Source organism: Sparus aurata, chromosome 18, assembly GCF_900880675.1.
Source record: "Sparus aurata chromosome 18, fSpaAur1.1, whole genome shotgun sequence".
NCBI classification, from domain to species: Eukaryota; Metazoa; Chordata; class Actinopteri; order Spariformes; family Sparidae; genus Sparus; species Sparus aurata.
This window is the reverse complement of record NC_044204.1, coordinates 1,556,480-1,584,238: the sequence shown is the minus strand read 5'-3', so window position 1 is coordinate 1,584,238 and position 27,759 is coordinate 1,556,480. Positions and strand designations below refer to the sequence as shown.

The window sequence follows — 27,759 nt, the reverse complement described above, 5'->3', positions numbered from 1 at the left end:
ATAGCCGCGTTACATAACGCCGGCATTATGTGCCCGCCACTGGCTTGTATCCTCTCGTCCCGCCAACAGCGGCTGCCACCAACACGGCCACTGGCATGTGCCCGCCACTGACCCTCTCCGTCTCGCTGACAGCGGGTGCCACCATCACAGCCACCGGCATTATGTGTCCGCCACCGGCTTGTATCCTCCCGTCCCGCCGACAGCGGCTGCCACCATCACGGCCACCGGCATTATGTGCCCGCCACCGGCAATATGTGCCCGCCACCGACCATCTCCGTCTCGTTGACAGTGGGTGCCACCATCACAGTCACCGGCATTATGTGACCGGCATTATGTGCCCACCACTGGCTTATGAACGGCAAATTCACTTTCTAAAAGATGGCGCCCCTGTGTTTGGCTGGCCGTCTCCCTCTGCTGAGTGTGTTGCTGTTTTCCTTGTACCTGCTGTTTGTTGCACGGATTGTTTCACCGCTGCAGGTGTATGATCGTCTGACACTTCTTAACATTCGTGACTCTTTCGAAAAGTTACCAATTCGTGGCTCTGATGGACAATCAAAGACGCCGCCGCCTCTCCTGGCGTCCATACCGCCACATCTACAGCGTCTTTCCTGTTGGTTACCTCGCAACAGTCGCCGCAGAAGACGCGAGAAGCAAGAAGGGATCCTTATTAAAGTGAAAACTTATCTGGCTTCTTCTTTCCACGATCCCCGTCGTTTGCCAGCCGGATCCCTCACAGACTACAGCGGTTTCGATCTGCGGAGTTCCACGGAGTACAGATATCGATGGCTCCGGCCAGTGCTGCGCGACACCGGGGTGCTACTCCCGTGTTGTCGGCCAGTGCGGATCTCCCAGCCGGGGAATCTACGCCCGCTCAGCCGCTTCTCTCACCTGCCTGGTCGATGCTCAGTTCATATGGCCCTATTAAACACCAGATCTCTCACAAATAAGACCTTTATTTTAAATGACTTTTTCACAACACGTGATCTAGATTTCCTCCTGTTGACAGAGACCTGGTTGAAACCAGGTGAGATCAGCACATTCTCGGAGCTCCTCCCACCCAGCTGTTCCTTCTTCAGCACCCCCCGAGCTGCCGGTCTTGGCGGCGGTCTGGCTGCTATATTTAGAGAGAGCTTCAGATGCAAAATAATAGCCGCTAATAATTATTCCAGCTTTGAGCTGCAGTTGTTTGTGATTGACCTCTCTTGTCCTGTCTTGTGTGCAACAGTTTATCGCCCACCCAATTTTAACAAGAACTTTCTCCAAGAGTTCTCTGAGTTCTTGTCTGATTTTATTCCAAAGTTTGATAAACTATTGATTTGTGGGGACTTTAATATTCATGTTTGTTGTGCAGCAAATCAACTGGCTAATGAGTTTAAAGGCCTTTTGGATTCGTTTGGCCTCACTCAATCTGTTAATGCACCAACACATGAACATGGGCACACTCTTGACCTTGTCATTTCTCATGGGATTTCAGTTTCCCTTAGAGAAATAGTGGACACTGCTATCTCGGATCACCTCCCTATTGTTTTCGATTTTGCTGCCCTCCCACCTGCCAATAAGCCTGTTCCCCCAGCCCGCAGATGCCGTTTCTTTACTCCATCAACTGCCAGAGAGTTTGCTGTCGCCTTTGGGGACTCTCAGCTGCACGCTGACAGTGGACTGGTTCCTCCCCTTTGTCCAGACACCTTACTCTCCACTTTCCACTGTACATGCTCTGCAATTCTGGATTCTGTTGCCCCTTTTCAGCAAAAAAGCACCAAAACCAAGGCCGATCCCTGGTTGAATGACCACACCCGTCTGCTCAGACAACAATGCAGACAGGCTGAGCGGCGGTGGAAAAAGGACAAATTGCATGCATCTCTGGGCTGGTTAAGGGACAGTTTGGCTGCTTATCAGAGAGCTGTGAAGGAGGCCAAGTCCGAATATTTGTCCTCTGTTATAGCCAACAGCTATAATCATCCGAGAGTGCTATTTAAAACCCATTATAAACCCATGCTCTACTGTCCTGTCTGATGCCTCCACCACAACCTGTGAAGAGTTTGTCTCTTTTTTTATAGACAAAGTAGCATCAGTCAGGCAGAATATCAGTAATATGCTTATGTCCCCTGATGATGTGTGTGTTCCTCCTGCACAATCTGCTGTTTTCGAGCAGTTTGAGACTATTTCTCTTTCATCTCTCACTAAGGTGGTTAGTGGCCTAAAACCCACTAACTGTCCCCTAGACATTATTCCAGCCAAGTTTCTGAAGGAGGTTTTTAGTTCTGTTGGATCAAGTTTGCTGGTTTTTATAAACACCTGTCTTAGCTTGGGGTCTGTCCCAGCTGCCTTCAAACACGCTGTGGTTAGGCCCCTCCTCAAAAAACCACATCTTGACCCCTCTGTGCTGTCCAATTTTAGGCCCATCTCCCACTTGCCTTTTCTTTCTAAGGTATTGGAAAAAGTTGTTTTTATTCAATTACAAACATTTTTAGAGATTAATTCTGTCCTGGATAAATTTCAGTCTGGCTTCAGATCCCGGCATAGCACCGAGTCAGCACTGTTAAAGGTGCATAATGATATTGCCTTGTCCGTGGATGCTGGGAACCCCGCTGTGCTAGTACTGCTGGACCTCACAGCGGCTTTCGATACAGTCGACCATGCAATCCTTGTATCTCGCCTAGAGCAGTATGCAGGCGTCCGTGGCACCGCCCTCCAATGGTTTAGGTCGTACCTGGCAAATAGGAGTTTTTCTGTAATGATTGGTGACCTCTGCTCCTCACAGGCATCCCTCTCTTGTGGGGTGCCACAAGGCTCTATTCTTGGCCCTATTCTGTTTTCATTGTATATGCTACCTCTGGGATCAATTATAAAAAAAACACAATCTGTCTTTTCATTTTTATGCTGATGATTTACAGTTATATTCGCCCATGAGACCCGATGAAAACACTGCACTTACTCAGTTACTGGACTGTATCACTGATGTAAAACAGTGGCTGGCTCTGAACTTTTTGCACTTGAATGACAGCAAAACCGAATGTATTTTGTTTGGCACGCCACCTATGTCAAATGTTTTAATTACAAACTCTGGGACTCTGGCGCCACATGTAAACCACATGTAAAGAATCTTGGGGTAACATTTGACAGTGGGCTCAGATTTGATAAACAGATTAGGTCTGTTGTCAGCACAAGTTTTTTTGAGCTGCGTCTCCTGGCCAAAGTAAAGCCTTTTTTAAGTCGGCAGGACCTCGAGAAGGCGATCCACGCCTTCATAAGTTCAAGACTGGACTATTGCAATGCACTTTATGTCGGCCTCAGCCAGTCTTTAATCTCACGTCTCCAACTTGTCCAGAACGCTGCTGCCCGATTTTTAACAGGCACGTCCAGGCGTGAGCACATTACCCCTGTGCTGTCGTCACTCCACTGGCTTCCAGTTCGTTTTAGAATTGATTTAAAACTTTTATTGTTTGCTTTTTACGCCATTAATGGCCCGGCTCCCTCCTACCTGTCAGAGATTTTAACTGTCCGTGATCATGGCAGGGCCCTCCGTTCTTCTGGCCAGCTCCTGTTAGAGGTCCCAAGGTCAAGATTAAAACAGTGGGGTGATCGTTCTTTTGCTGTCACAGCTCCCAGGCTGTGGAACAGACTGCCCCCTGTCATTCGCACCACTACTGACCTTAGCCTTTTTAAATCAAAGCTGAAGACACATTTTTTTAGATTGGCATTTAACTCTGACTAAGGTAGTCCTGCTTTTAGGTGCACTTATTTTGCCTGTTTTTTACTTTATGCACTTTTAGAGGGCCTTTAACACCCTGCAGCACTAGTAGCACATTCTTGTGTTTTCCTGCAGCACTGTAGCACTTTCTTGTGTTTAAGTGTTGTTTTTATGTATTATTTTATTGCTTTGATGTCAAGCACTTTGGGTACCGTCTGGATATTGTAAAGGGCTATACAAATAAAATTTGATTTGATTTTGATTTGATCCTCTCATCACGCCGACAGCAGGTGCCACCATCACGGCCACCGGCATTATGTGCCCGCCACCGACCCTCTCTGTCCCGCTGACAACAGGTGCTCTCATCTCTGCCACCGGCATTACGTGCCCGTCAGAGAGTGTAAGTGTGTTACAATCAGCGCAGGAATTTCCTTGCAATTTGGCCTCGTGCCCCTGAAAAAAATATCTGCACTAAGGCCACAGTGGCCTTGATGCCCCGCCTGCATTGCCCTAGTTGATTTTGCAGTTTTCTCCTCTGCCTCTTCCCTGTCAACACGGCTTTGAACACCGGCATCTTTTGCGGAAAAGAAATGCGTCTTTTTATGACATATTGGCAACATCAAATGAGACGATGCGTACATCACCAGTGGTAGGCTCGATTCGAGCCTGGTATGAACCGCTCGCTGGCATGAACCGCTCGGGCGGGCTACAACGACAGTTTGACAGTAATCTATCACTGGCTAACCAGGAGACTTCATCAAACGCATACCCCCGATGTCCGCGTGGCAGAGACGTTGGGTCTGAGGAGGAGGAAAAAGTCGCCGGGTCTGAGTTAAGACAGTAGCCCTTTTTACACAGCGTCTCTGCATTAACTCCGGAGCAGTGGTTCGCTAATTCTCCGCCGATGGCGAATCACACAGAGCGAAGCATCTCCACTGTACCGCTGTGTAATTCACACAGAAAGCCGGCGCTGCGGCTCCTAAAGAGGCGTGATGGTTCACGTCATGATGACGATGTTGGTGTTTCCCAGGTGTTCCCTGAAGTCTCGGTCGGGAGGTCGCTGTGATTTATTTTCACCAAAAACACTCGGTGAGTTAAAGTTTTTTTGCCGGTGACAGACGCTGTTTTTCAGGCAGAAATGTGACGAAGAGTCGGGAGGACGGACGCTGCTCCACGTACAGCTGTGGTATTTTTTTCCTCATATAAGTTGCCAAAGACAGTTACAGTTACTACATTACTTTTGTTTGGTCCTGCAACTTTGCTTTGTGGGACATTTCTCTGTATTTAGTTGAGTGAAGGACCTGTGTAGTTATCACACTGTCAGACCGACACGCCCTCGCTCCGTGCCTCCAGCTTATCCGTTCACACTGGGACGGTTCACACGCTGAAATTCTCCCTGACTCTCCATCCCCATCTTCAAACGATAGTGACTGATTAATCACATAACCTGGCATAAATGATTGTCACTTTCACGGATATTTACACATTCTTAGTCCTTAAAGGGATAGTTCGGGTTTTTTGAAGTGGGGTCATATAAAGTACATATCTATAGTCAATCTGTTTCCAACCGTAATCACCGATCAGCGCAGCCTCAGTTTGGAGAAGTAGAGAGCCGCTCCAGCCCAGACGCTCAGCTTTGTACTGCAGTGAACAGGGTCCAGCAAAAAAGCGAAATTAACCACCTAAAACAAGGCTCACGTAAAAAAAATCTATATCAGGTCAAGTGTATGCTGTATAGGTAAAATTCACACTGCTTTACATCGCCGTCAGACCGCGCTTTCTTTTGGCACTACATTTTCTCAACCGCAGAACCCCCGTATCCCTACGCATGAGCGCTAATGCGGAAGGATATGGAGAGTTAAGTTTCGTTTTTATCGAAAGTAAACCTCTCGTCCAGCCGCCGCTCGCAGATCAGCTGTTGCCCAGTTACGCTAATGCGTAGGGATACGAAGGTTCTGTGGTTGAGAAAATGTAGTGCCAAAAGAAAGCGCGGTCTGACAGTGATGTAAAGCGGTGTGAATTTTACCTATACAACGTACACTTTAACTGGTGTAAAAAATTTTACGTGAGCCTCGTTTTAGGTGGTTAATCTCACTTTTTTGCTGAACCCCGTTCACTGCAGTACAAAGCTGAGCGTCTGGGCTGGAGCGGCTCTCTACTTCTCCAAACTGAGGCTGCGCTGATCGGTGATTATGGTAGGAAACAGATCGACTATAGATATGTACTTTATATGACCCCACTTCAAAAAACCCGAACTATCCCTTTAAATTAAATTCACTTGGACCTAAAATCATTGTTTTATTTTATGGCCTTACTGCCCTGGCTTTTGGCCTTTGTGCCCTTAAATAATTGACAATACGAAAGGCCAAGTGGCCTTGCCCCTAAAATGGGGAAACTTCAGGCCTGGTTACAATGTTATAAATATTGTACATTTGGGCAATTAAATGCATTTAACTGAAGTTGCAAATCCTGAAAGTGATTTTACATCGTGCATCCTGTCATGTCCATGTAATGTTAGCAAATGTTATTGCATTTAATCATGACATGATTCGGCCTCATTCTCCATCTGACAGCACAATGATATTCCACAGGTAATATTTTATGTGCACCAATATAGCTATGACAAGGAATTATATGTAGACTGGGGTTTTAAGTTTGTGTGTAATGTAAAACATGGACTGTGAGGAACGAGGCAGAGCACTATCAGTGTCCGACTCAGAGTCAGTTTCTGGCTCTGATGACTCAAAACAGGTAGGGCTGGGTCCGTCCAATGATGCTGCTAGCTTCCATTGTTACTGTAGGTTAAGTCCTTGTACAGTACACAGAGGAGGCTCCCCTCCCACGTGTGGGTGTGGTTCCAGCGCCGCTATCTGGCACACCGCCAGCGTTTCACAGCAGAGAGAAGTGCTTGTTTTTCCATGATTTTGAGACCTAATTTTATATACTTAGCGATTTTTTAATCTTTCATATTTGGCTCAGTGGTCAATGACACATGTTTCTGTGGTGTAACAAACTCATAACACAAATGTAATGCTGCTTTACACGGACTTTAATGGCTATGTGTTGAGTTATTTAATTTTGAGGGGACAGCAAATTTACACTGTTATACAAACTGTACACTCACTACTTTACATTATATCAAAGTGTCATTTCTTCAGTGCTGTCCTATCGAAAGATATAATAAAATATTTGCAGAAATGTAAGGGGCGGACTTCCGGTCGGAACATCCTTAAGATGGCCGCATAGCGAGAGAGCTCCCGGTTGAACCAGAGCAATTAGAGAAATTCCCCCTAACAAACCAAGTAAATCATTCTGCAAAAAGCGTAGAGAAAGGGAAGAAGAGCCATATCACCACTTTGAGCAGTAAAATTCGTCCGAAGACGAGCGGGTAAGAAAGACGGGGCGCAGCAACAATTAGCAGCAAACAGGCTTAAGCTAGCATACAACGCGGTGCAGTGTGTTGACATGGCCGACATGGAACTGATTCTGTGCGAACTAAGAGGGCTTCGCCAAGAAAACAAAGAACAATTAGAGTCGATAAAAGAAGAAATTGTTAAGGTGACTACGAGACTGGAGGAGGCAGAACGGCGAATTGGGAAAGCAGAAGAGAGGATCCAAAACACAGAAGAAGTCATCATGGATATGCTAAAGCTACACACCAAGCTGGAGGACAAGTTGCTGGATCTGGAAAGTCGCTCCAGACGCGAGAACATAAGGATCTATGGGGTGCCGGAGGGATCCGAGAAGGATTCAACAACGATGGTCTTATTTGTGGAAAATCTACTTCGTGAGGGTCTCGAGCTGACTGACGACATGCCTGACTTGCAGATTGAAAGAGCCCACCGTTCAGTGGGACCGCAGCCGCCGGTGGATGCTCCGCCGCGCTCCATTGTAATTAAGTTTTTAAGTTTTAAAACAAAAGAGACATTACTCCTCAAGGCATGGCAGAGGAAGGGGTTTACCTGGCAAGAAAACCACATAAACCTGGACCACGAGTATCCACCTCTAATACTCAAAAAACGAAGAGACTATACAGAAATCCGCAAAGTGCTGAAGGAAACTAAAGTTCAGTTTCAGACCCTCTTCCCTGCCAGGCTGCGCGTGAGAAAAAACCTATGATACTATAGAGGAGGCATCAGAGGACCTGCTGAGAAGAGGCTACACTGTGACAACCATCAGACCTCCGGAGATGCTCATGGAGCAGGTGCAGCGGCTGAGCTGGAGGAGAGTGGACAGACGAGCAACGAAGGGCACAGCCGGGCGGGATTTAAGTTACAAGGAGAAGCTCCGAGCCTTTAGGAGACCATCACCGGCCCCCTCCGGGACCTAAAGGACCTAACTCACAGCTCGAGGACGGCGGAGTTAATTGTGAAATCTTTTGTACTGTACTATGACTGTAATTAGTGGTGGAGACCCACTATTGAAAAGACTGGTTCATTCGGGGCTAGTTTCACTTTCGATTTTTCTTTTTCTTTTTTTTCTTTTTTCGCCATGCGACTGTTGCAGGTAAGGGCCTCTCCCTCCGGACTGAGGAGGGAGACTTTTCCCTTCGAGCCTCATTGGAAGGCTCAACAGGGTCAGACTAACAGACCCTACATAGGGAGTCACACGGACAATTTGCGTTCAGTTTGATGTTTATTAACATGTTAGTTGTTCATTCCCTGCCAGTTCTCGCGGGGAGGGGGAAGCACACCAGGTTTTTGAGTGAGATGGAGGGGGTAATCACATAGATGCAAAACAGGTCTTTAAAAATAGCATCATTTAATATAAATGGAATACTCAATCCAGTTAAGAGGGGGAAAATCCTATCAAAATTAAAGAAAGATAAAATCCAAGTAGCTTTCCTACAGGAGTCATACCTCAACGACTTTGAACATGCTAAATTAAATAAATCAGGATTTAAACATGTTTACTTTTCTTCCCATGGGTTGGGGAGGTGGAGAAGAGTGGCGACTCAGTGACTGGTCCCTCTATAAACATGTAGTTGATTTAATGACAACAAAAAGTCAAGGGATTTTAATATGTGGCGGAGATTTTAACATCCGATTAAATCCGAAAATTGACTCATCAAGCGGGAAATCTGATACAAAAAACATTAGCAGAAGATTAAATACTTGGATGCGTTAAGTTGGGATTGTGGACGTGTGGAGAGAGCTAAACCCGACGAGCCGAGACTACTCAAATTACACGTCCGCTCACATTGTCTACTCGTGCATTGATTACTTTTTTATGCATAAAGGAGATGTTTTTAGGGTGGATAACTGAAATAGGACCCAGTACTATTTCAGATCATGGTCCCATCTATGTCAGTCCATCTCAATAATAATAATAAGAAGAAGAAGAAGAAGAAGAAAACCACTCTCTGGAGACTGAACTCAAACATCCTGAACAACCCAGTTATTAAAGATAAATTGAAAAATGAAATGTAATTGTATTTGGAAAATAATGATAATGAAGAAGTGACCCCACCCATTCTCTGGGATGCATTAAAAGCGGTGATTAGGAGCAAAATAATAGCCATCTCCTCATATAAGAAAATTAGAGAACAGAAACTCAAAATTAGAAGAGGACTTGAAGAGAACACAGAAAGATCACGCAAAGTCTCCCGAAGATGACAACAAAAGTAAGATTATAAAATTGAAAAAAGAAATAGATTAAATAAATACTCAGGAAATTTTTTAAAAAAAAACTCCTTTTTACAAAGCAACAATACTATGAGATGGGTGGAAAATCATTGAAACTTCTATCATATAGGTTAAGAAAACAACAAGCGGATAGAACTATACATAAATTAAGAAACTCCGCAACAAACAAAACTGAAACTTGTCCAGAGAAAATTCAACAGTGCTTCCAAAAATACTATAAATTACTATATTCCCAACCACAGACAAGCAACAACAACCAGATCGATGCCTTTCTGGCCCAGATAAATCTACCAAAGATCACAGATGAACAAAACGGAAAATTAGTATCTAAAATAACAAAAGAAGAAATTCAATCAGCAATTAGAAGAATGAAAGGGGGGGAAGTCTCCAGGGATAGATGGGTTTCCCACAGAATGGTACAGAACAATGCAAGATCAACTAATCCCAACATTACTAAAGATATTCAACTGGGTTTTGGAAAACAAAAACATCCTCCCCCATGGAGGGAGGCAATGACTACGATCATACCGAATGAGGGGAAAGACAAATTGGAATGTGGGAACTATTGTCCTGTAAGTCTACTAAATAACGATTATAAACTATTCACCTCCATAATATCTAAACGAATAGAACTGATATTACCAGTATTAATACATAAGGACCAGACTGGCTTTGTCAGACAAAGGCAGACCCAAGATAACATCAGAAAAACACTGCACGTTATGAGACAAATTACGCAACAAAGACTGGAGACACTGATTTTAAGTTTGGACGCAGAGAATGCATACGACTCAGTGAGGTGGTCATTTTTATATAAAGTACTTTAAAAATTTGGCTTCCATACAACTATAATAGACACGTTTGCAGCACTATACAACAAACCAACGGCTAGAATCAAAATCAATGGCGATTTAACCAATTAATTCATTCTGGAAAGAGGAACGAGACAAGGGTGTTGTGCGTCGCCGCTCCTTTTCGCCTTGTTTATAGAACCCATGAGTCAATTGATTAGGCAGAGGCCAGAGATAAAGGGGGTAACAATGACATCTGGGGAGCAAAAACTGTCCCTATTTGCTGATGACTTATTGATAAGTATAACACAGCCTACACAGACACTCGCAAAACTGATGAAATTGCTGGATGAATTTGCTTTAATTTCTGGCTATAAAATTAACATTAATAAAACTCAAGTCCTAACATTTAACTATGACACTCCATCTTTAATTCAGAGTATGTACAATTGGAATTGGCATGCTGAGTCCATCAAGTATTTGGGTGTTTCATTACCTAGGGACCTCTCGAGACTGTATGACATCAATTACGGCCCGTTAAATTCAAAGATAAAGTCTGATATACATAGATGGAATGTCATTCTCTTTTTAAGTTTAAGTTTCCAGATAGTGTCAATCAGGATGAATATTCTTCCACGGATGCTGTATTTTTTTTTCAATGTTTGCCAGTCAAAATATCATCTAAGCAGTTCTTAGAATGGGACAGATTAATAGCGAGGTATTTGTGGCAAGGGAAAAGGGCCAGAATTAAATTTAAGACGTTGCAATTAAGAAAAGAAAGGGGCGGAATGGGCCTTCCCTGCTTACAGTTACATGTTCACCAACATATACTGCAGCATGGAAAGAAATAGAAGGTACGATGATAAAGGGAATCCCAATAACGGCCCTACTAAGTAACAACAAATTACAAAGAGAACAGGAGATCCCAAATGACTCTATAACAGGCAGTTTTCTGAAATCCTGGCAGGAAATAATCAAAATTTGCAGATTAAAAGGACACATCTAAAATTATTAGGTGGTGTGCCTAGTATTCAGACTTTACACTGAATAGAACCAACGGCAGGTTTAAGATTTGGATCACAAAAAGCCTATCTACCTATTATTCATTTATCCACAAAGGGGCATTTCAGAGTTTTGAAGCCCTACAGAGGGGACCATGGTCTGGGAAGAGATGATTTCTTTAGGTACCTGCAAGTGAGACATCTCTCTATAAAAGCTCGCTCGCTCGCTCGCTCGGTTCCTCAAATATCTCTGCGGATCAGGATCAGACTGACCTGAGAGTTTCAACATGGCTGCTGCGTGGTTCAAGGGTGTGCAATTTCGCATTTGTTTGGACTGCAATGATACCATTAATAAATTATTTCATAAATGCTTTACAAATTCCACGAGCATTGTCCATCGGAGCCACTACAGTCACGTGCGCACCAGAGCCAATCACTGCACACCGTGGCCACGCGCGCACCAGAGCCAATCACTGCACACCATGGCCACCGCGAGAAGCAGATTTATACCTGCTGTGGCGCGAGCTGGACCTGGATTTTGCCGGCGGTTCGGTCCCGTTCTGTTCGTTGCATCTAAACTGACTGTTGTGTATTAATGAGACTAAAAGAGTCCGGACCGAGTCTGTTCGGGTCTGAGATCCGGAGACTAGGGTTGCCACCCGTCCCGTTTTTCCCAGAATTGTTCTCTTTTTTCATCAGCTGTCCTGGGAAAACATAAATCTCTCCCGGGACACAATTTGTCCTGTTTTTGTGGGGAAAATGTAAAACCTTAATTTGGTTCCCTTCGTTCTGTAGTCTAGAAAGGTTCCCATCAAAGACACATGGATTAAAGTTCTCCGTCGCTACGACGGATTTCCCTCATTCAAACTTCACAGAGGCGACTTATGAGATCAATGTAGATCGGAGGAGAACAAGTCTTTGGCTGATCTTTATTGACAGATTGTCACACTCTGCAGCTAACGTTTAGCTCCGTTATCAATTAGTTTTTGAGTTTAGTCAACACGTGAGAACTCGTCTGACACGGAGAGTCTCCTGTTGTGTGCTACATGTGTGAAATAACAACTATAGTCTGGACTTTGTCTGCAGTGTATCTGTGTAAACGGCTTCAGCGTCTCTGCCTCCCCTCTGGCACCGTGAGTTACCATGGTTACAGGAATGATGATGATCAATAAGTTTTTGGTTAGTTTGACTGTACAAAATCATGAATGTAGCCCGATTGTAGCTCAATGCTGAAATCTTGTATTATAACATATAGAACAAATGTAAAGCCTCAGAGCTTCTTTGATTATTAAGTTAGTGATGACAGAAAGCTGACAACTTGCCATCAGACTGACAAGGCTGCAAAAGTTGCTGTTTGTATGATGTATTTTTATGTTAAACGATAAGTGGCTCACTTTAAACAATATTATTATTAACAATAATAATAATAATAATTAATGATGATGAGAAGAAGAAGAAGAGGAAAAATAGCATACTGAAAAGTTCTGTAGATGGTTGATGATTTGAAAGTAAAACTTGAGAGAGGCTTGGCAAAAAAAAGAGGCACAGTTTGATTTCATAGATTGAAAATTACATTGAAAAAACAAAAAACATTTTAAGTGTGAATAGAACAGCTGTTCAGATCATCCTCCGGCAAAACACTGTTAGAGAACATGGTGTGGGGTGAGGCTGTAAATCTTATCTTATTCTTTTAGCACGTGTCAAGTAACGTGCCATGTAACATGTTTCACAAATTTTCCGCCATATGTGTTTTGTGTCCGGCGAAAATCTCTAAAATCACAATGAAAATCCGCGCAAAAACAAAAAAGCATAAAGTGTCGTATCAAACAAATGAAAACACAGCCTCATTTGGCCATCCATGAAAAAGCTGCTTAACCTCCCACTTTTCTATAGGAATACATTTTTCTTATGGGCACTGCACTAGTTATTTTAACAAAAATCTTAAAGAGGTGTTAGGAAAAGGTGAGTCAGGGTTTATGGAGGTATTTTTATCATTAACTAAACCCAGATCGAGCAACAAAATTATCTCCAAATTATATAATGCCATACAATTATCTAAACAAGATAATACAGAACACATAAAGAAGAAATGGGAAAAGGAAGCAGGGGTAATGATCACACAAGAGAGCTGGGAGAAAATATACCAGCTACAATGGTTCTCAACTGGGTCAAACACATGGCGGGAATTCTGTTGGAAAAATATTGCAAGATTTTTTTATCACACCCATTCAGAAACGCTATCAAGGCAGCAGGGACGCTTGTTGGAGACTTTGTGGGTCTAATGGAGCCAACCATTTGCATATTTTTTGGGACTGCCAGGCAATAAGACCTTACTGGAAAGAGATCCACAAACATATCAAAAATGTATTTAATGTAAACATTCCATTTAAATGTGAAACTATGTATCTGGGCAATATAATGTGTGAAAAATGGAACGTCAAAGACAAAAAACTGCCGGCTTATACTATTGGCGGCCAGTAAAAAATCTGTAATGAGGAAATGGTTAAAAGCAGAACCTCCCACCATTGATGAATGGATCGAAGTTGTCTATGAGATTTATGTTATGGAGAAGATATCTTTTTCCCTCAAAGCTGAAAAAGAAAAATTTTATAAGATCTGGACCAAATGGACTGAGTATGTAAAACCAATTAGATCTGATTTCATTTGAATGCACTTGTGCTTTGGGTGAACCTGACCCCCTTTTATTATGTGATGTTTTGAGTGTCAGAAGTGGTGTGCTCCCCGGTTCTGTTTCGTGTTTTTTTTTGTTTGTTTTAATTGAACACAACTGGGAAATTAGTGGTCTGTAAAAGAAAACCCCAGAAGGGCAGTATGGATAAATCACTTAAATTTTCTACATCCATCCTTTCTTATGTCCTTGAATGACTATGGCTGTAATTGATATATGTGATGGAAGGTTGCCTTTCTAAATAAAGAGAATTATAAAAAAGAAATGTAAGGGGCGTGCTCAATTTTGTGAGACACTGTATGGTTGCAGTGTGGCAAGAAGATCAGACCAGTATGTGAGAAGGTCGATCATTTCTCTACTTTAATATCGTTTCTGTGCCACGTGTTTAAAATGTGATAGCTTTGTTTGACAGTTCTGAAAGCACAGCTGGAAACTTCTGAGTTGTGTGAAGTAGGGCAGTAATGATACGTGTATCTAAACTGACAACACAACTTCCAGTCCAGATCTAGCCCTATGAGTTAGAAGTAGCCCCTCTCACACAGAGACGGCGCATTAACACCACAGCAGTGGTTGCAAATTCTCCGCCATTGGTCGTTCACACAGAGTGAGGCGCCGCTGGAGTAAAGACAAACCACTGTGTAATTCACACAGAAAGCCGGCACTGCGGCTCCTAAAGAGACGTGACAGTACACGTCATGATGATGTGTCGTGATTGGTATCCTGACCCACCAAACATCCTGGAAAGTGACAAAGTTACGTTTTTTGCTCTAAATTACAGTTAACAGGACACTGTCTGACTCTGTCACTCACAAGGACGGAGGCTGTTTTCTGGGGGAAAGACTGTCGCAGAGATTTTTTTTTCCATCACCAACACTCGGTGAGTTAAAGTTTTTTGCCGGTGACATACGCTGTTTTTCAGGCAGAAAAGTGACGAGGAGTCGGTAGAACAGGCGGGAGGACAGGCGCTTCTCCACGTACAGCTGTGGTAATTTTTCCTAGTTGCCAAAGACAGTTACTATGTTACCTTTGTTTGGTTCTGTAACCTTGCTTTGTGGGACATTTCTCTTTATTAAGTTGAGTGACGGAACCCTGCAGTTAACAGACCATCCATATGTGCATATCGAGTTTTGTATCGAACCGGGGGTCAAAAATCGTGATACAAACCGAATCATGAGTTTGGTGCATCGATACAGCCCTAACATGAAGTTTAAAACTTTCATACGTTAGAATAAAACCTGCTGCCATCAGAGAAACTCGTCACATGAGAGACTCGTCAGTGAGCAGGTGTGTTCACCTGTATGGTGGGGTAGCTCATGGAGTGACTGATCCTGACTGGGCGGCCGCACACAGATGCCGTGATGTTACTGCTGTAAAACTTGGCCATCGCTCGAGCTTCTTCTTCTGTCTCGAACTGAAGGTATGCCTGCTCAGGAGGAGAGACAGGTGAACATGACAGATCCGTGTCAGACAACAAATAACTCAGAAAGTTGTGTGCAGTTCTGCCTCCACCCTGCAGCAGGCGGTGCCCCTCATGGAGATTAATCCTACAGTCCTGTGTACCTCAGGTCTCAGGTCCAGCACCAGGTGTTTGACCACCTTCCCAAAAGGTTTAGCTAGTCCCAGCAGCTCGTTCAGGAAGTTGTAACCTCGTCTGAACCCAACGATGTTGATCACTCTCATCCCCTGACAACAACAACGCAACACTCAGTTTCTTTCCATCACTTACAGACTTTAATGACAAACAGTCCACTTAGTCAGGACTGAGTGTTTTAAAGAACAGTCATGTGACGTTTACTTACCCCTTTCCTGGTGTTGTCTGCACAGAACCAGAGACACAAATACACAATGTTTCATCTGAAGTATCACCACAAGCCAACAACAAGATTTAAATGTTAAATAAACTCAAGTTCAAAGAAAAAATCAGTTCAGTAATAAATCGTCAGGTACCGATGGTGTCCGACTGTCCACCTGCTTCATCCTCGTCCTCAGCCAGTTCGTCCAGCGTCACAAAGTCCTCCATGTTCTCCAGGAAGTCCTGATCAAACTGCACGATAACAGACATCATCATTAACATCCAGATATCTTCAGCTGGACAGAAATATGACATCTCACCGTGAACATTCAAACTTTTAGGAAGCAACAAAACCAAAACATCCTTAAAGCTTAAAAATATATAAATCTAATGTGGAGCTTTAAACCGTCAGTGACATTAAGTAAACTGTATAAGCTCAGGAGATATTGGAGCCTTTATGTCGTCAGTAGACTGTTGATATATATTAAAGCTCACCTCGTCTGCAGGCGGCTCTCCCTCCACAGCCTCTGAACTCTCTCCTGGTTCTGCATTCAGTTCTTTGTTCTCATGTTCTTCAGTCTCTGTTGGTTCTGTTTGTCCCCCTGACTCCGCCCCCTGCATGGCACCACCATCAGCCCCACATACAGCTCCAGGCACGTTGTCAGTGACATCATCACCATGAGTAACCTGCGTATACATGCACAGTATGTTCAGTGTATTTAATCCAAAAACACGTCAGAATCAGTCAGAGAAGGCATTAAAGACACCCAGAAATTAACAGTATCCAATTATCCAATTAACATTTTCAGTCATTATCTACTTACCCGTGATCACACTCTCCAGCAGACTGACATCTGCTCTCCTGCAGACTGTGATCACAGCAGACGAGCTGTATGGAGACATCTGATGTTTCTTTGGTTGTTTCTCTGTTTTAAATCAAGTCTCAAGCTACTTTAGCTGTTTAGCAGAATGCTGCAACTCTGTTTTACTGTGAAGCTCCACAAATGTTCTGTGGACTACAACACTTCACCTGACTTTATATCATCATGGAGGTGATGCAGAAGACCTGGGGGGGTAAGTGAAGACTCTTTTCTCTGGTGATGCATTTTATAAGTCTGATCTAAACTGTTTTCTGTCCTGTGTTCATGACTTCAGAATTTCTGTCACATCTAAGTTTTGGAGAGGAAAGTCAGTGAAACATTTCTCCTCGGAAAAAAAAAAGAAAAGATTCCCTCCTTAATTTTTCTCACTCAGCTTCTCACCTGGAAACAAAATTCTTTTCTATTTTTTTTTATTTTGAAAAAAGAATTTCACAAGATTTTATTTTCATGCGTTTTCACAGATTAAGAACAATCAAAAATGAATTTAGAAGATTTAGAAGATTATCCTGCCAAAACACTTGGCAGTTTGACACATAAAAAAATAAACACATTTTGTTTTGACCAAGAGACACATCATCACAGAAAGAAAAATCCAAGTGAAAAAGAAATTCATGAGAATTGTTTACTTGGTTTCACACAAAAAAGATCTAATAAAGGAATTTAGAAAAATGATTCTGCCAAACACCATTTTATTCATTCACACACAAACAAATTGAGAAAAAATAAGTTAGAAAGATTCTCCAGGTACATTTTTTGTTCTTGCACCAGAGGGGTGTACTGCGAAGCCAGTTTAGTGGGTTAGCGAGGTATGTTGAGTCTAAAGCCAGGCTTCCCTGTACTACAAAGGTGGCTCTCTTTTAACCCGGCTAGATCACCATGGTAACTTGTGCTTAGCTCATAACCTGGTTCCGGCCAGGGGACTTGGGGCTTTGTTGAGCTGCATCATGAGCACAAAGCCTGGCTATGTTGAGCCCCCTTCGCAGTACAGGCCTCAGTTGTCAGGTCATAACCACAGGAGAGAAAACTATTAAAATCAGACAGAAAATGGATCACTATTAAATAAATCTTCACCAGGGCCCTCAGGGCTTCTGTAGATTGAGGAGAGAATGCATTTTACTTTTTGGGTGAACTGTTCCTTTAATATAACTTAATAAATGTGTTGTCTTCTTAGTAGGGCTGGGCGATTAATTGAATTTCAATTTTGGCTTCCCTCGATCATAAAAACAAGATAATCGTAATAAAACGATCATTCTGCCGCACGCTGTGTCTTGTGTGGTAAATGCAGCGAACCCTTCCATCTCCACCTGTGCACTCCGCTCCGCCCCCGCCTGAAGATTTTCGCTTTCAGCCACGCCGGTGCGTATTGCAAGTGCGTGTTTTAAACGTGCTGAAGAAGACAATAGAAGATGGCAGAAATGCAGCCGTTGGTCGGGAAGAAAGGTAAAGCGAATTCTGTGGTGTAGAAACACTTCGGTTTCGAGGAGTCTGACTCGGAACAAATGAAGATATTGTGCAAGATATGTCACGCGACCATGTCTGCACCTCAAGGGAACACGACCAATTTATTTAACCATTTAAAGTCCACACACAGTAAGACATGACCAAGTAGTGAAGGAACAAAAAAACTCCAAAATGAAAAGCTCCTCGACTCCTGCCACCGCCACACAGTCCTAAATTAAGGCACTTTACAATGCCACCGCATATCCACACAGCTCCCGCAGGCATAAAGAAATAACGGATGCCGTCACATACATGATGCCAAAGACATGTGTCCTATCGACACCGTTAGCGACCCGGGGTTCAATAAACTGATTAACACATTGGGCAAGCGGTATGTGTTACCATCACGTCGCCATATCAGCAGAATTGCGCTGCCTGCCCTTTATGACGAATGTCGCGGAAAAGTTGCAAGAGAAGTGTCAACAGCATTATATTTTGCCACAACAATGGACCTATGGTCGAGCCGCCCCGGGATAGTGTTTATTTTTTATTTTTACATATTATTAAATTCATTTTATTGATATATATTTTTTTCTGGCATAGACACCTTTATTAAGCAGTAGACAGATAGGAAATATGGGAGAGAGAGGGGGATGTGACATGCAGCAAAGGACCTCCAGCCGGAATCGAACCGGGGTCGGCTGCGTATGTGGCATGCGCTCTAACCACTCGACCACCTGCGCGCCGAAAGTATCCATTTTTAAAACATAAAAACGGCAGTTAATTGTAGCTTCTAAGATAAGGCACTTCTCTTACACAAGTCGACTAGTCTGAGTTTAAACTGAAGCTTCACTGTTCTTTTTCTTATTTTGATTACATTTCTAACTTTAGAGGTAACAGTATGTTTCCATGTTTCTCACCTCCTCCTGCAGGACTTCCTCAGACTCCTCCACCATCTCCTTCACAGACTCTGCTCTCTCTGGCTCCTCCCCCTCTGCATCTCTGTCGTCTCCCTGCTCCTTCCCCACCTCCTCTCCTCTGTCCTCCCCCTCCATCACTCCTGAGACCTCCTCCTCTTCCTCAGGCTTCACTTTGTTCTCCTCCTCCTTCTTCTTCTCCTCTCTGCTCCTGGAGCCAGACGAGGATTTGGACGAGGAGGTTCTGAGGGAGCTGGAGAAGGTCCTGGCTCCGGAGCCGGAGGAGGAGGAGGTGATGTTCACGCCGCGATTCCTGGAGCCTCGACTGTCTCCAGCAGCACTGGCCTGTCTGCGGTTCACACTGAAATCCAGCCAGGAGAATGTAATGTGAGCAGGGTTTCTGCAGCTGGATGTCAGAATGTTTGAGCTCGTTTTAAAACCAGTATGAATGATTTAACATAGACTGATAAACATAAACATGCATCATGTAGACTTCATGTCTTTATGTTTACAAAAGCATTTTATCGAAAAGGGACACATTTTTTTCCAAGTGAGTTTAAAGGTGTACTGTTTAAAATGGCAGGGCAATTTTGTTTACAATAAAAGCATTTAAAAAAGCAATGCTTTTAATAATTTCTTTGTTATTTGTAGTTAGTTTTTAAGAAGGAAAAAAAAAATCTATTAAAACCGTAAATCAAGTTTGGTGTGAAAAATATCACAGATTCAATTTTTAGGCCTCATCACCCAGCCCTAACAAACACAATGTTATAAAACAGTTGTGGTCTGACGCTCTGTACTCACTTCAAGGTCTTGTACTTGGTGCAGATGTTGAGGCGGATCGGTCGTCCTTTGATGTTGAGCGGGTTCACGCTGTAATACTTTACCAGCATCTCAGCATCCTCTGGAGTCCCAAGCTGGACGAACGCCTAGACAGATGGACACAGACAGACGGAGACACACAGACAGACAGACTCAGCAGCATTTCACAGCTCAGGAAAGTGTTCAAATCGATAATTCTGAGCAAAAACTACTGGAAAAACAGAAAGAAATCATCCCTCAACTTTCAAAAACTCCCCAGATCAGCACGAGTCACCTGGCTGACATTAAAATCCATGACAATTTTTACTCAGGTGAGAAACAGGAAGTGTCTGATTAAAAGGTCTCCCTGCTCACCTGGTCTGTTAAGAAAAGGTGTTTCTCCACGGTGCCGAAGCGTCCAGCGATGGTCAGCAGCTCTTTCTTCTTCTCCTCTTCTCTGGGCAGGTTGGAGAAGAAAACCACCTGGCTGCCTTGACCTTTGACAGGTCTGTCCATTGACCTGTCCGTCAACCTGTCTGCTGATCGATCGTCTTTCTGAAGGTCAAACATAAAGACTGTCAGAGGCTGGGGACATCATCACACAAGGAGTGGACAATGGTGGCGGCTGTTACCTCGATAACCAGCAGTCTCTTGGAGAGGTAGAAGGTGAGTGGTTTGCTGTACAGAAATGCTGGGTGCTGCTCGTAGTAGGTGACCATGTCCAGAGCCTCCTCGTGACTGTTCATCTCTAGGAAGGCCTGACGGAGACAAACAGGTCGGGACATTATCAGTGAACTTTGACTATTTGAGCATTAACAAACCGTGATGAACATTAAGATTTGACAACAAAGTGAGGTTGTAGCTCAGCTGTGGATGTTAAACTTGTTCTCCACCTTGTTCTTGAGGACCAGGTGCTCTCTGAGGCAGCCAAATGGCTCGGTAAACGCGAACAGAGTCTTGTTGCTCAGAGGCTTCCTGTCATACTTCACCACCACCACTCTGCTCCTCATCTGAGGACACAAGACGTTCAATTTGAGGACAAACACACGACAGCCCAAATATTAAGACAAGTAATAACTGTGCTTTGACCTGAAGACAGAGGAGAACAAACTGACCTGGTTTTGTCCAGACTGGTTCTTTCCTGACAGACCAGGACCTCCAACTCCAACTGACACACAAACACACTTAACATCACAGACTGTACAGAGAAGCTAATGTGACAAACACATGCTGAGGAGGAGATGAAGAGGAGTGCGTGTAGTGTCTCACCCCAGCTGGAGGACATCCCTCCTGATGTCTGGACTGAAGACAAGGGGGCCGGTCCCAGCAGCCCTGCAGACAGGTTGGGGGTGTCCAGAAGACCTCTGCTGAAACACAGAGACCAGCTGACAGTCAGACAACAAACAGCTGCTTCAAACTAAACTGATAACATGAAGGACTAATGTGTAAAAAAGCTGACGAGTCACTTCACTGTAATGTCATCCAATACAATCACATCTTTAACTCACCCTCTGCCTGAGGACATCCCAGGCTCCCACTCTGGATACCTGAAACATTTACACAACATTACATCTCCAACAGGTACGCTGTGTGGTGTGTGTGTCTGTGTGTGTGTGTGTGTGTGTGTGTGTGTGTGTGTGTGTCTGTCTCACATGTTGAGCAGCAGCCGTCTGTTCTCGGCATGTTGAAGTCCGTTCAGGTGTTGGTTCCACTCCTACAGATTTGGATAGTAAATGACACTCAACAAACTCATCCTATCATGTTAACAGGGACAGTTTACCCAAATATTAAAGCATTTGCCGCATCCTTCATTATCCTAACACTGAATGCAAGACCCGAACTGAAAGTCTGGTTGTTACAGTATGATCAGCTTTATCACAACTACAGGACAATAAACAATAAAGTTTAATTTGACTTGACAGGATCAGAGAAACTAACGTGGAGAAAATCGAATCGATCTTTACCTTCTGGATGTAATTTCCACTGTTAACACTACCAAGGCTGCAACTAATGATTGTTTTCACCGTTTAATTATTAATTATGATTAATCTGTTAGGTCTCTAAAATATAAGATAATGGTGAAAAAAAACGTGGCCCAGTGTTTGTTCTTCAAATGTCTCAGAGATACTCAGTTTACCGTCATAGAGGAGCAAAGACACCAGAAAATATTCACTTTTCAGAAGCTGACGGCAGAGAATGAGACAGTTTTATTACAAAATTACTCAAATCAATTAACTGGTTTTTAAAATAGTTGCCGGTTAAATAAAAAAATGACAACTAATCAACTGCTCTATAAATCATATCCACTAAGATTAGCTACTTGTGAGGAAGATGAGCTGGTTCCATTTTTGAGTGTGTGTGTGTGTGTGTGTTGCTATGACATATCTGCGTCACACATGTAGAAATGTGTCATAAATACATTATTTAGCTGAGGGATGCCGAGACAAGTGTGAACAGATAACAGAACTGATGACTGAAGAGAAACCTGACTGACACTGCAGAGCTTCAGCTGTAAGATCATGAGGAAATGAGACATGTTGCAAGGTGATTTAAACAAGGAAACTGGAGCTCCAGGCAGTGGAGACAGGACTCACTGAATGAAGTGGACCGAAGACCTGAGTCAAGTTTAGTTTTTATGAACTGAAACATTTAACGTTAATCCGAGAGGAAAAGAGGAAGGAGGCTGGACGGTACTCACCATGGTGGAGTGAACGTCAAAGTCACAAAGAGAGCACACGTGGGGGAACATGGAGGGCATGACTCCCAAGAAGTCTTGTATTTTTCCGTTGGACGGGGAACCCATCTTCCTCTGCATAAAGACGGGGTCGGAGGTGGGCGGCCCCATGCCCAGCCCGCTGTAGGAGTCATGGTGGGAGAGCTCAGAGTACGGCCTCTCTCTGCCTCCTCCGCCACTGCTGCTGCAATTTAAACCATATCCCCGGCTGGAAGATACGTGCTGCATAGAGCTGAACCCAAAGTCTGCAGAGGGCTGACCCCGGGCTGAACCCTGACCCAGAGAAGGACCGCCCATCCTGCCTATGGGCATGTCATCCCAGCTGTCCCTTCCTCCTCTGTACGCAGCTTCAGAGGACATGGATGACGCCAACCGCCGCTCTCCCGTGTCTTCCTTGCGGCTCTTAAGCTGCCTGATGATGTGCGGCAGCGTCTCCACGCTGATGTCTTCTTCAGGGATCTCTGCCAGAGCGTCCAGGTCAGAGGGCGACAGACCCAAACTGGCAAAAAGCTTCATAGTGCTGCCAAGATTGCTGCCACCACGCCGGGACATCTGGGAGGCCCCATCTTGACCCTCCATGCCACCACCACCACCCACCCCCACACTTGAGGACACACCCCCCATCTGCCGGCTGGATCGCTGTTCATTCATGCTGAAGTTCAAGGTCTCTGCGGCGGCGAGGAGCCCCCGACCCACAGCAAAGTGTTTCTGAGCGTCTGACTGTGACTTCTGAGACATGACGTCACAAAGAGGAGCTGCTCTCCGGCTTCAAATGTCTCAAGACAAGAATGAAGCAGGTGGCAAAACAGTGTCTGTGTTTGAAGGACGGGGGAAGTTTATGTCAGTTAATATCTTGTGCTAAAGTGAAGTGGACTCCTCTTCTCTGTCTGATTCTGCTGAAACACAATGAGGCAGAGACATTCTTCAGACGTTGCCTCCACTAAGAAACAGGAGCCAGTGGAGAGGAGCATGAACAGCAGAGGAAGAACATGACTGAGTGATTAACAGCCACCTGAGCAGATGAAAGCTGTGAGGCAGTAAAAGAAGGCTAGGAAAGGAGGCAGAACAGACTATAAAGACTCAAATTCGCCTCAGACCAGGAGGCAGGAAATGACCTGATGTGAACAGAGTGATGGAAGCATCCTCACTGAGAGCCAGTGTCAAATATCACAGAGGTGTGATTAATAAAAAGAGTCTAGAGCAATATAAACGTTCTGTTTGAAACGTAAAGGAATAAAGAGTATCCAATTATAATGAAAAAAAGGGAAGACCTGCACCCAAACATAACGAAACTTGACCCCGGAGCTCTCATAACCAAACGATGGGGAATTAACTACATGAGCATTTTAACAGTTTAAGTCTCTGGCCAGTGAACATCTGGGGAGGCTGCAGTAAAGTGAAAACTGGTGACACAAGTTTTAAATGGAGGACAAAGCGAAAAGCTACTGTGAGCTAACACGGCTAGCTGGCTAAAACTGCAACCTTTATTATCGTTCCAACTTACAAAATACTGACTGTTTTAATTCAGGGTCACTTATATATAAGTTAAATAAATACATAAATGAATGAATGAATGAATGCATACATACATACGATAGCAAGAAAGCATAAACAATGATTACTTAAGGGGACACATGAAGCTAGAGGCCGTCGCGCACAGTGGAGGCCAACTTTTCCATACATCCATTGCTAACGTCATTAGCCTGCGTTGGGCTAGGCTGCTCCTGCTAATTCTAGCGGTTAGCCAGCTAATAAAAATATAGTTCGGAACCTTACTCAAGGTTCAGTTTCCTCATGCGCAAGTTTTTACATACGGCTCTATGAATAAATATCGTGTACGTTACACTCTTACCTTAACTTTTCCTTACACGCAATGTTGGTAGATAGCTAGCTAGCTGGAGCTGGCCGCGCAGACAGAAGCGTCAAACCTTCTTCTTCTTCTTCTTCTTCTTCTTCTTCTACTGGCTTTTCTTGGCGGTTGGCAACCAGCTTTTAGGTGCATTTGCCGCCACCTACTGGACTGGAGTGTGGAACATGAGCTGGTCAGAACTAGAAAATAAGAAAGAAAGAAAGAAAGAAAGAAAAAAACTGTTATTCCTTATAGTCTATATCCTATACCTGTGTCCTTTAGATACTTCATTAAAACACTCATCCCCTTTTTTGATGTACTCCCTAATAGATTCCTTAAGGTCAATTCCAGCTTTTCTTCTGTCAGCATTTGGAGAACTTCCTGTCGTTCCTCCCTGTACTTACTACACTCCAGCAATACATGTTGGACTGTTTCTGGTTGTGTACATTGTGAACACAAACCTGTTGGATGTTTCCCTATTTTACTGAGTGTATGATTGAGTCCTGTGTGTCCTGTTCTGAATCGAGTTAAGATAATTTCTTCCCTCCGGTTCCTGCCCCGTATTTCACCATTTTTGACTTGCAGTTGTATACTGTAAAGATGTCTTCCCGTGGTCATACTATCCCAACTTTCCTGCCAGATTTTGTACATGTGTTTACTGATAATAGACTTGACTTCTGCCCTGCTTAAGGGTATTTCAATGTTTATTGTGTTTGATTTTAGTGCTTGTTTGGCCAATATATCGGCTTCTTCATTTCCTTCGACTCCTACGTGGGCAGGAACCCAGAGGAAAGAAACATCCACACCTTTATTGTGTAATCTGTATATTTGATTTGATATTTCCAGTGAAAGATCTTGCCTGCATGAATTCCCTGATTGAATGCTTGTAAGTGTTGAGATACTATCTGTTGCTATTGTTACTTTGTGTTGACTACTATCCTCCACCCTCTGCAACGCCAATATTATCCCCATCATTTCAACTGTATACACTGAGAGATGATCCGATGTCCTGTTTTTGATGCCTATATTAAATTTTGGGATGTAAACTGCTGTTCCTGTACGTCCTGTTTGTAGGTCTTTTGATCCATCTGTGAAGATGAACACTTCTCTAGGGTATTGTTGATTTATATAGTTTTGTACTATTGTCCATGTCGGTATTTTTTTGGTATTGTTTTTTGTTGTCTCCAATAATTGCGTATCTGTTGCTGGAGTGTAGAATTTCCAGGGAGGTATTACTGACTTTGGGACTGTTCTGCTTATGTTTAGTCCTGTTAACCTTATTTTTTAAGCCATTTCTTTGCCAACCCGCCCAAAACTTCTAACTTTAATTTCCCTGTGTTCCCAACACTCCTGCAGGGTAGCCTTTGTTAGATGCAATGCCCTATGTCCCTCCAAACTGACCCAATATGCCAGCATGATCTGGTCCCTTCTAATTCTCAGCGGCATTTCGCCCACTTCTACCTGAAGTGCTGATATTGGAGATGTTTTAAATGCTCCTGTGCAAGTACGAATGGCTTGTGATTGTTCCCTGTCCAGTTTCTTTAAATTCGTTTCTGACGCAGACATATATGCTAAACACCCATAATCTAGTATTGATCTCATGAGGGCCCTATATATATTTACCAAAGATCTTCTGTTTGTCTGATCTCTCTGACCTGCTCCAGTACCTGTCCATATAATTTTAGCGGAACTTGCTTATGCTGCCTTGCAAAGCATATCACCTGAGATTTTGCCACTGACATTTTAAATCCCCATTTATGCGTCCATTCCTCCACTTTACTTATTGCCTTTTGCATTTTCTTTTTTAAATATTCTAGGTTTCTTCCCCTTACCCAAAGTGCTCCATCATCCGCATACAGTGATTTCCCTACTGTGCTTTCCACTCCCTCAAAGATGTCATTTATCATTATGTTAAATAATATTGGACTGCATACACTCCCTTGTGGAGTTCCATTTTCAACAGTGTAAATTTTTGAGTGCTCAACACCAACCCTCACCTGTATTTGTCTCCCTAACAAGAACCCCGAAATCCAATTAAACATTTTCCCTCCTATACCTAACTTCTCTAGTTTAATGAGTAGTCCCTCCTTCCATAGCATATCATATGCTTTTTCTACATAAAAAAATACTGCAACTACCATCTCTTTGTTTGCTTGCGCTTTCCTAATTTCTGACTCTAAAGAGAGTACTGAGTCCATTGTGTTCCTTCCCTTACGGAATCCACTTTGATGTGCCGATATCAGATTTTTGCTCTCTACATGATGTGTTAGCCTCTGTGTTACCATCCTCTCAATGGTCTTCCCTAGCTGTGATGTTAAAGCTATGGGTCTGTAACTTGTTGGGTCAGATGGAACTTTACCAGGTTTAAGTATTGGTACTATGACTGATTGCTTCCAAGCTGATGGAATTTGGCCTTTTTCCCATATTAAGTTGAACATCTTTAATATTGCTGTGAGCGAACTGTCCTTCATATTTGCCAGCATTTTATAGCAGATGCCATCTTTCCCTGGTGATGTTTGCCTTGCATTTGTTATTGCCCTCCTTAGTTCTAGCATAGTAAGTGGTAAGTCCAGATCCCGCCCTGTGTTGGCCCGCCATTCTCTCACTCCTGGATACTGCATGAGGGTATTTTCTCGACTCTGTTTTGCATCTGTTGATAGGTTATCTGAACCATGAATCTTAACAAATGTGATTGCCAAAAGTTATGCTTTTTCCTCATTGCTAATGCCTTATTGTTATTGCTACTTAGTACTGGTATTTCATATTTGCTCTTGATTCCATTCATCTTCCTAATCATTCCCCAAACCTCTGCCAATGCTGTCTCTCTCCCAATTTTATTACAGTATTTCCTCCAGCATGCACGCTTTGCTGTTTTTACTGTTTTGCGGACTACTGCTTGAGCTCTTTTGTATTGAACCAAGGTTTCTAAGTTGTGTTGCTTTGTCCATTGCTTAAATGCTCTATTCCTCCCTTTGATAGCCATTTCACAATTTTTATCCCACCATGGCACACTCTTTCTGCTATTCTTTCCTGTACTTTTTGGAATTGTTTCCTGTGCTGCTTGGATAATAGCTGCGCTTTATTTTTGGTTTATCTTGTCAACATCTGTGATTCTTTCTTTAATTATTTCCTCGTATTTGATTTCGCTCTTCTCTGCAAATGTCTTCCAATCAGCTCTCTCTAATTTCCACCTTGTGATCCTTAGTTCTTTATTCCTTTGCACCTTTATTCCAACTTCAGTTACTATTACACACACCCTCACTGCCCCAAATGCTTCCTCCCCTCCCCCCTCACTCCCCTGCTGTGAGCTCTCCTGTGCAGCACCTCTCCTCCTCCTCCACCTCTTCCTCCTCCACCTCCTCCTCCTCTACCTCCTCCTCCTCCTCCACCTTCACCTCCTCCTCCACCTCCTCGTCCTCCACTGAAGACACCGGCTGCCTCCCCCTGTAGTGGGAGACTACCATCCTTATCCGTCAAATTATTCCACAATCAGGCCCAGTAAATCCACTTGAAGGTTAAAATCCAAAATAA

At 43.5% G+C, this 27,759-nt stretch overlaps 1 protein-coding gene across 4 annotated transcripts in view; it reads right to left on the bottom strand.

Annotated features, from left to right (window-relative positions):
• The window catches only part of matr3l1.2 (matrin 3-like 1.2), a 30,920-nt gene extending 6,575 nt beyond the window's left edge, over positions 1–24,345 (bottom strand). Inside the window, exons 1-16 of one of the 4 annotated variants that reach the window (XM_030396502.1) lie at positions 24,232–24,345; positions 22,344–23,275; positions 21,298–21,359; positions 21,154–21,192; positions 20,915–21,012; positions 20,761–20,813; positions 20,539–20,655; positions 20,278–20,403; positions 20,021–20,200; positions 19,649–19,773; positions 18,851–19,253; positions 16,105–16,296; positions 15,765–15,861; positions 15,617–15,633; positions 15,378–15,500; positions 15,112–15,240 (exon numbers count right to left, since the gene is read on the bottom strand). In XM_030396502.1, the coding sequence (XP_030252362.1) occupies positions 15,112–15,240; positions 15,378–15,500; positions 15,617–15,633; positions 15,765–15,861; positions 16,105–16,296; positions 18,851–19,253; positions 19,649–19,773; positions 20,021–20,200; positions 20,278–20,403; positions 20,539–20,655; positions 20,761–20,813; positions 20,915–21,012; positions 21,154–21,192; positions 21,298–21,359; positions 22,344–23,117 (2,535 nt within the window). In that variant the 5' untranslated portion in view covers positions 23,118–23,275; positions 24,232–24,345. The remainder of the gene's footprint in view (positions 1–15,111; positions 15,241–15,377; positions 15,501–15,616; positions 15,634–15,764; positions 15,862–16,104; positions 16,297–18,850; positions 19,254–19,648; positions 19,774–20,020; positions 20,201–20,277; positions 20,404–20,538; positions 20,656–20,760; positions 20,814–20,914; positions 21,013–21,153; positions 21,193–21,297; positions 21,360–22,343; positions 23,276–24,231) is intronic. The other 3 variants (XM_030396501.1, XM_030396504.1, XM_030396503.1) reach the window with 3 other exon arrangements.
• Positions 24,346–27,759: the final 3,414 nt, after the last annotated feature.